Source organism: Aythya ferina (assembly GCF_964211825.1).
Source record: "Aythya ferina genome assembly, chromosome: 7".
NCBI classification, from domain to species: Eukaryota; Metazoa; Chordata; class Aves; order Anseriformes; family Anatidae; genus Aythya; species Aythya ferina.
Window position 1 is genome coordinate 10,950,521 of NC_140302.1, and position 10,827 is coordinate 10,961,347.

General features: G+C 46.2%; 2 protein-coding genes and 1 long non-coding RNA gene across 5 annotated transcripts in view; 1 reads left to right on the top strand and 2 right to left on the bottom strand.

Annotated features, from left to right (window-relative positions):
* Positions 1 to 2,650, bottom strand: part of NRG3 (neuregulin 3) — a gene marked incomplete at its 5' end in the record, with an annotated part of 417,127 nt that extends 414,477 nt beyond the window's left edge. For all 3 annotated transcript variants that reach the window (XM_084525356.1, XM_084525355.1, XM_084525354.1), the window contains one exon: positions 1,942 to 2,650. In XM_084525356.1, the coding sequence (XP_084381482.1) occupies positions 1,942 to 2,650 (709 nt within the window). The remainder of the gene's footprint in view (positions 1 to 1,941) is intronic.
* LOC311439599 (uncharacterized protein) lies at positions 1,802 to 4,209 on the top strand (the record flags this gene model as incomplete). The annotated part of the gene is made up of 3 exons (XM_084525492.1): positions 1,802 to 2,038; positions 2,408 to 3,604; positions 3,976 to 4,209. 3 exons carry the CDS (start codon positions 1,802 to 1,804, stop codon positions 4,207 to 4,209), a joined length of 1,668 nt encoding a protein of 555 aa, XP_084381618.1.
* Positions 4,210 to 4,897: 688 nt separating this feature from the next.
* LOC311439551 lies at positions 4,898 to 8,971 on the bottom strand. The gene is made up of 3 exons (XR_014694814.1): positions 8,842 to 8,971; positions 7,256 to 7,336; positions 4,898 to 6,390 (listed from the first exon to the last, which is right to left on the bottom strand). It is a non-coding gene; the product is annotated as an uncharacterized lncRNA (long non-coding RNA).
* Positions 8,972 to 10,827: the final 1,856 nt, after the last annotated feature.

Sequence of the window (10,827 nt, forward strand, 5' to 3'; positions counted from 1 at the left end):
CAGCAAAGTACAGCTGTAGGCTTTACAAAAATTTCCACATGCCCTACAAATTCAAATCCTGTTTTATGTAATCTATTTAATCTTCCATTAATGATAATCTCTGCTATCAATGTGCCCAAACAGGGTCAATTTCTGCTGGATTTGCACTTCTTGCATTTCATCCTATAATCCAGCTGTACTTAATGAGGGGAAACACCCTGCTGTAAAAGGTATTAGCAGTCTCCCTAAAACAAATAATAGTTACAAGACTGCGTAACTGCCAGGAACATTTCAAGATCGTGGGCTTTTTTCCTTTCTTTGTGTGCCTTGTATGGAAGAGAGTCCTGCCAGCCCACCATTATTTATTAACCAGGATTTTATTGCCTTCTATACCTTGTAAAGAGACAGCATAGAGGGGTGGAAATTGCAGTGGATTTCTCTTACATACCCAAAAAGATACAAAGGGGAGAAAGGAAGAGGTCGCAAGGGAGCATTTAGACCCTGACAGATCCCACCTGGCAAGCCCCAGTAGCATTTCAGATGCACACATGTCACTGCAGTTGGCAACACCATGTAAGATACCTGCTTCACATAAACCTTGTGAGCAGAGACACAGGCTGAAAATTACGCTCCCTTTGCATGTGTTTCAAAAGAGGGTTCTGTGCAGCTCCGTATACCTAGCGTGGAACAGCTAGAGCTCAGAGCCACGAGAGATTTTCCTGCTGGTAGCACCCAACTTCCCTGGGCTGCAGCTACAGAGCAAACTGGCTCAGACACACCTGTAAGGGATGGCTCCTTCTCAATTGCCGTAGCAGACACTGGGGAAGCAAGTTACTGCCTTGTTTGCTGTTCTGATTTAGTGGTAGTTTTATTCGTAATCATTCCCAGCCATCCGCCACCTGCACACCCACCCACACATACACGTCCAGTTTGCTGTTCTTCCTATTTTGTCGATTCACAAGATCAGTTCACCGTGCATATACTCTCTGTCCCGGGGTTCATCAGCAAATAGATTTAACAGACAAAGTAAAGTTTAAAGGACTAGCTGACAGAATCCTCCAGTGGAAAAAACATACATTAACATGCAAAAGGGGAGCCATCGGCAGTAAAAGCAATCCAGAAGGTAGCGTTCAATTGAATTGATGATCCTAGCAGAAACGACTAAGAGTTAATGGAGGACACAGGCTCCTCATTTCCTATGCTGCATCCAAGAAAGCGCAGATGACTATAATACAGTGTAATTGAGCATTTTACTAAACAGCACCACACACAAGTTCTTTCGGCATGGATTGCATTCGTCCTAGATAACCTTTACGAGAAGTAGGAAGCTGATGTGCCCAACCCAAACGAATTCTGAGATTTAACCCGAATCCTTCGCTTTGCACCTTGCAGTGTCAGACACCAGACATCAATCGGGGAGCTAGCCCCCTCCTCTGCTTAAAAGAAATAGTCAGCTACGGGCTGAGGCTGCAGACGACACGGTACGGACAGGAGCCTCTGCGTGTTCGGGGCTGCCCCGGTGCCCCCCTCCGGGGGAGCTTGTGGGGGCCCCTTCCAGCAGCCGGCCACTGAGATGCACGGAGGGAGCAAGCATCCTTCCTGGGCCAAAGGCTTGCTTTTTCTAGAGAGGCGACCGTGCGGAAAGCAGTAAAAAACTCCCTCCCCGCCAGCCCCAGCTCCCGAGAAGCTCCCTGCCCCTTACCGGGAGCCGCCGCTCGGCAGCCCCCCCGTGCTCCCCGCATCTCCCGGGTACCGTCCTCAGAACAGCCCGACCCGGCGGGGGAGGCTTCCCCGCAAACCGCACCGAGATGGGGCACCTCAAATGGCCGCTCCACCTCGACACCCACCATGCGAGTGGGGAACCTGCCGGGTGGACTCTGAGGGGAAGGGAGAGAAGGGGCGCAAAGTTGGCTGCACCCCGTGGGTTGGCCCTGAGGGCAGGGGCCGGCTGGCTGTACTTACGGGTTTTGGGGGTCGTGCTGGCCTCCGGCGTGGTGGTGGTAGACTCCTGAAAGGGAGACAGAGTCCAGGACGGCGCCGAGTCGTGGACGTAGATCTTGTAGGAGGAGGTAGCGTGTGCCGCAGTGGGCCAGGCGGGCAGCGGCGGGCTGCTGGGGGCAGCGGGCGGCGGGCGGGCACCGCGGCCGGGGCCGGGGCCAAGGCCAGGACCGGGGCCGGGGGGGCCGCTGGTCGGGGGCGCGGTGTGGGGCGCGGCGGGGTGCCGGGCCGCCGTGGGCCTCGGGCCGCCCCGAGCCGGGCCGCGGGTGCCAGGGGGCCGCGGGGGGGCCCGGCTCATGGTGGTGAGGCGGGGGCTGACGCGGCTGGGCGGCCGCGGCGTGGCGGCGGCGGTGGTCTCCGCGCCGCGGGGGGGGGCGGTGGGCTTGGAAAGGAAGAAGGGGTCCTGCCCCACGCCCTTGGCGTCCATCAGCTCGGTGGGGACGTACTCCTTGACGGAGCCCACCACGATCCACTTGAGCAGCATGAGGCTGAGCCCCAGCCCGATGAAGCCGATGAAGAGGGGCACGACGCACAGCCACGTCTGCTGCCGGTTCCAGACGATGCAGTCGCTGCAGCGCAGCTCCCGCGGCGGCCCCCCGGCCCCATCCCCGCCCGGGCCCCCCGCCGCCTCTGCCGCCCCAGGCGCCGCGGCGCCGGCAGCCCCCTCGCTCATCCTAGGGGCCGTCCGCAGCGCGGCCCCGGGGCATCAGCGCGCCGCGGCTGCCGGCGGCATGCGGCGGAGGTGGGCGGAGGGGAGCGGAGGGAGCGCCCCACTCAGTGCCGCCGGCAGCCCGGCATGGCGAGCCCCGCAGCGCCCCGCGCAGCCTCCCGCGGCCGCGGAGTCAGCGGGACGGCCGCGCCATTCGCCGGGCGCCCGGCTCCTCGCCTCTCCTTCTTCTGCCTCCGCTCCCAGGTCTTTCCTTCTCTCCTCTCTTCTTCTTTATTTTATTTTTTTCCCCTCCGTGCGGTGGGTCGCGAGATCCAGCCTCCTCCCTCGGCAATGCCGGCTGTCACCCCAAGCTGGCGGTCCCGGCGGCGGGCAGGCACATTCCTTCACATCCGCGCCCCTTCTCGCCTCTCCTCCTTCTCCTCGCCCCTCGGGGCCGGGGGCTCTCTCCTCGCCGTCTTCCTCTCCTCCGCTCCCTCCCCCGCCCGCTCGCCTCCCGCCTATGCCCGGCCGCAGCGCAGCGGCAGCAGCGGCGGCGGCGGCTCCAGCATCCCCCGGCTGCGCGGCGGGGAGGCGGCGGGGAGGCGCAGCCGCCACTCCGCGGCCCCGCGGCCAACCCGCGGCCGGCGCCGGGCCAGGGAGGCCGATCCGCGGGCGGGGCCCGGGGCAGGAGGCTCGGCTCGGCACGGTGCGGCTCCGCTCCCCGCCGCTCCTCCGCGCTCAAGTCCGGCCCGGCATCGAAACTCCGCCGAGGTTTCCCGAGCGAAAAATACAAAAGAACGTAAAATCCAGGGGATGGAAAGGACACCCTGCAGCGGGGGACGCCCGTGGCCCAGGAGACAGAAATACGGATCCGGCCACCGAATAGGCACGCACAAGGCAGCTCCTGCCAAGCTTGCAGCTCCTGTTCAATTGTGCATTCCTAGCGCGGCGCAAGGGAGGCAGGCTAGCGCGCAGAAAGTAAGGCGCCTCCCACCAAAGCCTAATGGTGGTTTCTTAATGCGCACAAGATAAATAAATGATCCAGGCAAACCCCTCGGGAGGGTGGATGCTACGGCAAACGGAGCTTAGAAAAGGAAGGAAAAGAAGGAAAAGAAAAAAAAATGGTGTGTGTGGGGGAGGGGGGGACGTAAGGGGGTGCGCCTGAACCCATCCTGGGGCAGTAATCCCATAGGCTGCCGCTGCATGTCCAAAAAGGCATGTGTGGAGGGAGGTGGAGACACCTCCGGAGAGGATTCCTAGCGAACGACCAGTGCTCGGGACGAGGAGCTGCTTCCTGACGCTGATGCTACCTGATAACCAGCACTAAGCAGCGCTTGCTGTTGTTTCAGAAAGGGATTTCCCTACGGGAAAACGGAAACCGGCAGCAGGCACCTGCAACAAAAGGACGGTCCCCCCGAGCAGCCGGGGGCACTGCCGGCACCGCCGCATCCCGAGCCTGCAGCCAGACAAGTTTTGGGACCCAAACCGCTCTCCCACCTGCCCACAGCAACTCTGAAGGCACCACCGCCCCCTTTCTACTCCCGTACTGGGCAAAACACTTCGTCGGCTGGGGTGGTCACTAAAGGGTTAACGGCGGTGCACCAAAGGGTGGCTTTATTGCCATTTTCGTCATTTTAGAAAATGACCTATAAAATTATATACGCATAGATGTTTTGAGCCCAACCCCCCCCCCCCCCCTTTTTTTTTTCCCTGAACTATTAATCCATCGGTGTCATTGTGGTAATGACACTTAGGTATGATTTCCTTAGCCGTTCACATAGAGGCATGTAAATATTGAGGCAGAATAATTGAGCAGAAAACAGCAAAATGTGAAATACATTTGTTCTGTATATACACAAATGTGAAAAACAAAATATTGAATTTCTGTTCAGAAGGAATGTTAATAGCATTAATAATACGATATGAAAGGTGCATTAAGTAGACACTGAGATTATTGTCATGGTGAGCAATCTGACTGGAGCCTGGCAGCTTTGCTAGGACAGGCCTGTGCTCACAGCTATCAGGAAATCTGAGGAAACGGCTTATCGGGTAAGTGCGCTCTTTAAACCCTTCCTCATGAAAAACACTTTGGCATTGGAAAATATCAATATACAAGTTTCTAACCCTTTGACAAAGAGGAAAAGGATTGGGTGAAGACATTGAGAGACAACCACGGGAGAACTCTTCACTACTTAAGCAGACACCCAGTAAAGCAAGAAAATGAGCAAGATAAGGAAGCCTTAGAAATCCATAGAAGCTTTGTCATATATATATGTATATATTTATTAATTAATTTATTTATTTATTTTGGAATCCAGCGTTCCTCATGGAAATGTAGAACTAGGTGCTTACAGTCATGAGTGCCTGTCCTGCACAGCCCTCACCTTCCTCACAAGCTATGCAAACTGTTGTCTTGCTCCAGGCATTGCATTGCCTGTGCAAATGCCCATTAGCTCTTGCCTCTTCTGCAACCATACTGCTGTTCTTCAAACTCTGTATGAATTGTTCTTTGTATGCATTCTCAAACAATTTGTACACGCATCTTGGGAGAACATAACACAAGAAAAGCATTTTACAGCACTCACAAGAGAGAGAGCTTTTAAGTCCTTTTAAGTGAGGATGACCAAGTCTTTCAGTATTTCATCTGTCTCAGCTGCATTTCTTCCCTTCAGTAAGATTTTCAAGCTGTCAGCTCCTAAAACTTGTAATGGTTCTAACAGAAAGGCATCAGGATATGATACCATTAAGATGACTCAAGTGTAGCCATTGCATCGTTTAATATTGAAAGACTTCCTGTATTATGAGTAAAGATTTTTCAGACTTCTTTCTTACAATTTCCTATTCTTACCATTGGGGTTGACAAACAGTAACAGTTATTTAAATTGGCTGGGGAATGCTTTCACTATGTCTTCATTAACCGGATTACTTAAAAACAGATATCTCCCAGATAGTGACTGCTTTCCTCTTTTAAGAAAGTTCTTTGGTCTAAAAATATGAAACAGCAAGCTCAAAGTAGCTTCCCCTTAGCCCCATAGTAAAGGCAAATGTATTTCAAATAGGGTATCCTTCAGTTAAAAAAAAAAGAAAAAAATATATAAGCTCTTTAACATCTACTCTGAAGTGTTACAGAAATACATCACGCAACCTTGACAGACAGCTGAGTGCAGGTGGTGCATGGAAAACTTGTTCTGTAATAATTTAGCCACCAGTTAAGATGGTACTATGTATTCAAAACCACAGACTCCAAATTATTCTAGATTACTTCTCTGTCCCCAAGAATTAATATTAAAATCATAATCAGTTTTCCAAATCAGCCCACTCTTGTTAAACTGAATCTGTTCAGTGCATTAATTCTAATTTACGTAGGTATTTTGTAAATTTCACTTGCATTTCTTCCTACTCATTCTGTATCATAGCCCAACTTCTTTACTCTTCTGGAAATATATTTGTCATGATCAGAAAACAACATACAATTTATTTTTCTTCATAAAATGCTAAGAAACACTCAGTATCCCCTTGAGAACATCCGTAACTCAGATGGAATTAAATAATTTATCCATGGTGAAGTCAGAAGTGGTATTTTCTTAAGGACTGATGTGATACACAAGATCGATATACTGTTTATGAATATATTGTTTTGTTTGTCACAGGCAGTTTAAGTTTTGACTGTGTAGTAGATATGTCACAACCAGCAGTTCTGTGACAAGGGTCGTCTTCCTGATGGCTTCACATCTGCCTCCATACAGCAGAACCAGTGACATCATCTTCATATAGAAAAATGTAATAAACAAGTTAAAGGACTTAGATTTGCTTTAACTATCAACATGGAAGCAGTCCTAAAGATCTCAGGATAGCTATCCTCAGAATAGTCAACAAAAGAAACAAAAATTCTAAATGGAAAATAAGACCCTTTTGGAACCACATCTTTTTCAGCTCCCAAACAGCAAGCATTTGAGATGCTTATATTCAAATCCCACATACACACACAGTTAGAATCCTGTCTTTCCACTCCAACTTCACAAAATATCTGAAGACATTCATCATTAATTCATATAAATATTATCTGAAGCTGTGGCCAACAAAACCTCTACAGTTACTTTGCCTTAGGGTGCGATTGGCTGCTGACAACACAAACATTCCCTCCGAATTCTGTGTTCCTCCTGTGCTCACCTCATTTGCTTTATTCTGATAGTTGGGCAATTGAATGTGGCAACCAAACCAGAATTTCACAAACAAAAGATGTTGGAATTGTGGCCGGTTCTGTCAGTAGGTGTTATACTCCTGGGGTACTTTCTCAAACTAGGGCATTTGAATATTCTTACTTCGTCTTTCTTCTTAGCTTTCATCCTCAACTCAGCTACAGCATATGTGCCCCTCATGGTTGGTTAACAGTCAGGGAGAACCTTCCTTTTTGTCTGAGGTGTATTTCTACTCTTTCTTTCATATGAAACATACAAGTAGTTTTCCACCAATCCCATTAATCAGCACACAGAACTGAAGTACTCTTTCCTGCTATGATTGTTAAAATTGCTATTAGGCAAGACAAACAGAATAAGTTTTATTCAACAAACATGTTGTAGAGACTTGATCTATATACTGATGCATAGCATACAGCCCAAAGTATCCCACCTTGTATTTTTATGCAGGATGTCATCAGTGCCTCTGGTAGTGGTGGAGAAACAGCACAAGTCGCAACAAGTGAAAAATCCACTGCGGAGTTCAAAGGCACAGCACCAATTTGAGACGTTAGTAAGCTGCCAGTTAGCATTAAGCCAGTCTCACACAGGTGCAAGATGAGTGACAGTTAATTTCAGAATAAGAAGTAAAGTCTGTTCTCTCTCACTGCAATATAAACTCTGAATAACAACCCCATGGCTAAATTAATTGGATAAAATGCACCTATCCTTTCAAATGGTGCAAGTATGCTTATTGCTCATCAACAGTCAGCGTGTCCTCAACTTTTTCAGATCACACATAGGCCATTTGCAAGTGCCATAGCTGCCACTAAATATTTAGGATTACACTTGAATCTACATCAATGAATATGTGCAATTCAAAGTCTCTCTTGGCATGGTTCATAGTGATTAATTGAGACGCCATAACATTAGGAAAAAAAAAAAGAAATCTTGCAAAAATATGTTTCAATCAGGAAATATTAGTAAACCAAATATTATCCTTTCAGGAATTTATTACTAAATAACTGCAATCCTAAAAGCCTGAGTCACGTCTTATCAAGACAAATTCTCAATATTCTCTGCTGACCATAAATTCTAAGGATTTCAATGGGAAAAATTCTGTCTGGCAAGAGTGAAATCAAAGTAGTTTTTTAATTCTGATTTTAGTGGTATTGTATCAGTCCCTTAAGCACACACTTAATAATGATTTCAACTGAGATATATTGTGGCTATTCTTAACAATACCCTTGTGATATACTGAAGCCACTGGAACACAACAGAAATGCATATATTCCTCTTCAAGCCATTGTAACCCATGAGATTTTTATCAGGAACATAAATTGAAGATGCCAAATGAAGAAAGATTTGAAAGCAACTGTTCAAAATGCCATCAAAGGGGCGTGATCCAAAGCACAATGAAGTCAGCAGAAATCTTTCAGTATACTGCAATCTATCTTGGACTAGGCCCTAAATCAAAATTCAAACTTTTCCAAGATTTTGGACAAAATGATGACATCAGCAAGTGAGAAAGCCTAGGAAGCAATCAGTCATCAACAGACAAGTTAAAATTACTTACTCTTATGAATAACTGCTTTTTTTTTTTTTTTTTTTTCCCCTCCCCAGGAAACCCACACTTTTCCCATCCCAATTAATACACTCTATCCAAATTAATCAGGCAGAATGGGAATATACATTTCAGACCTTGGCACCTTTCCTGTTTTGTTTACAAAACTGTGCACTGTCCCATGTAATAGGGACTTCAATGCTATGCAAAGAACTCTACTGCCAGTTGTTGCTGGATAAATGATCTGGGCATAGATTATTATTTTTTTTTACATGACAAGACTAGGTACATCCTGGAAATGCTCACACTTCTACCACTCTGCCTCAAGGAATCATGAATAAGATTTAAATACCTTTAGTTCCACCATCCACCGTAGCATCTGTAGTCTTTGCAGAGAAGTGATGAAGAACATACTGTTTCTGTGGTGTTCTCCATATGCTACCAAAGGGGTGAAGATGGTTAGTGGTAAAGTGTACCTGAGAGAAAGATGAGCAGTTGTCTGGGTCCTCCTCTCCCTGATGGACCTAGTGAGGGACAAAGATGTGTGCCAGCAGCCTCCAGGTGACCAATGCTCCAGGAGCAACTCTGCTGCTCAGGCACAGCCCCGGAAATTCCAGGTAACAGGTCTGAAGTATCCAACATATTCCTTCTGGGTTTCTCCTGGAAATGAACACAAAGTAACAGAGACTGTCAAATTCAAGAAGTGTTTGAGGCATCCAGATAGTGAATTAGTTTCAGCTATTTCTGACCTTGCCACCAGAGAGGCACGAATGCTCTTTACAAATGGCAAATTTTTGAGGGGAACATCACAGGTCAAACAGTGCACCTCCAGATGACTTCAAAAGAAGTTCTAAATTGTTACCTTCTCTAAAACTACAATTAGTGACTAATACATTTGTATATATAAATCTGTATTAGAGGCAGTTATGAAATAGCGATGGAAAAGTAGAACTTAAAATACATTTGAATGCTCTGGTGAAGTCCAAATTTGATTGGACTAGAGGTAGATTAAAACTTCCTTATCAGTCTCAGCAATTAAATTATATCACAAAGAACTGTTTTTTCTTCCAATAATGACCAAATAAATGAGAGATCAAGCCAAACATTGCTGCTCATTTTAACACATGGAAAACAGTGACAGGAGAAACATTGCTATCAGCAATTAACTTATTAATTTATTTTTTGTAGATCCTACAGAAATGAACTTGGACTTATTATTTCCTTCTATACTGTTAACATTCATCCATAAACTTATTTTTACCAGAATGTTTTATTGTACTACAGACCAGGTGCCAAGACTGAGTGAACCATTTTAGGTATGTTTGTTTTGAAGACTTGGTAAGTTCTTCTATCAGTTTCCTTATATTCAGAACAATGTTTTCTTACTCTTTTGTTGTTGTAAGTATTGAGAGGTTTCCTCCATTTCATTTTTAAGGCCCTATAATAGTGTTTTTCATAGCTCTATTAGGAGTGTTTTGTTTGGGCTTTTGTAGAACAGTATTTCTTGTATTTGAAATGTCAAATTCAGACATTGCCATTCAAATCCTTTTGTGACAAGTTTGGAAGTTCATGTCTTTAACCTTGAATTGTTCAAAGGAAGTAATGCTGAATAACACTGACCCATTCTTTCCCTGCTGTAAACAGCTGACACTCCCATCACTGAATGGAGCTGATCCAAAATGGTCCAGACCAAATCCATCCTATGGTGGCCAGATTTCCACCCCCTTATGTGTCTTTTAAACTGTTTTCATTCCTGATATGAACTGATTTATATCAAATATGTAGGCAATTTCCTGGAAGAATTACATTAAAAGTAATGAGTATTATTAATATGATTTTGGATGTCAGATTCCTGCTACTTAGGAGGTTCCTTGACTTAATGATTAACTCTTTACCAGCTCCTGGAAAGTCCAGCAGAGCAAAAGTTAGATGAAATGAAGGGGAACAGTTACCTATCCTTCCACGTAACACAAAAGGAACTCTATCAAACTTCATGGAAATAGTTTTGTGGCACTCATCCTTAGAGTTATATTTGAATGACCCTTTGAAGTGGAAAAAGCCCACAGGATCTCATCATTCTCATAGCTTAATCAGGGAGGAAGAAAAAAAAAAAAAATAAAAAAAAAATAAAAAAAAAAGAAGAATCTTTCATCTTTAAAGCTTTGAGACATCCATGAAATCATTCACATTTTCCAAGCACTTCACCTCTACATTTCAAGAATGTAGAAAATATTTATTTATTTATTTTAAACACAGGAGTCAGGATGCACTGTTTCCCAGTACCCCTCTGTAAATATGAGGAACGTTTCTACACCAAGTCTAAAACAGTGTAGAGTTACGGAAAGCAAAGCATATGAGAATCCTGTTTCTATCGCTGTCATGTATTTCAATTTAACTGCAAATGGAGAAACACTAGGGAAAGACAATAAGAAGTAAAACAATGCCGGGAGCAAAACAGCTGC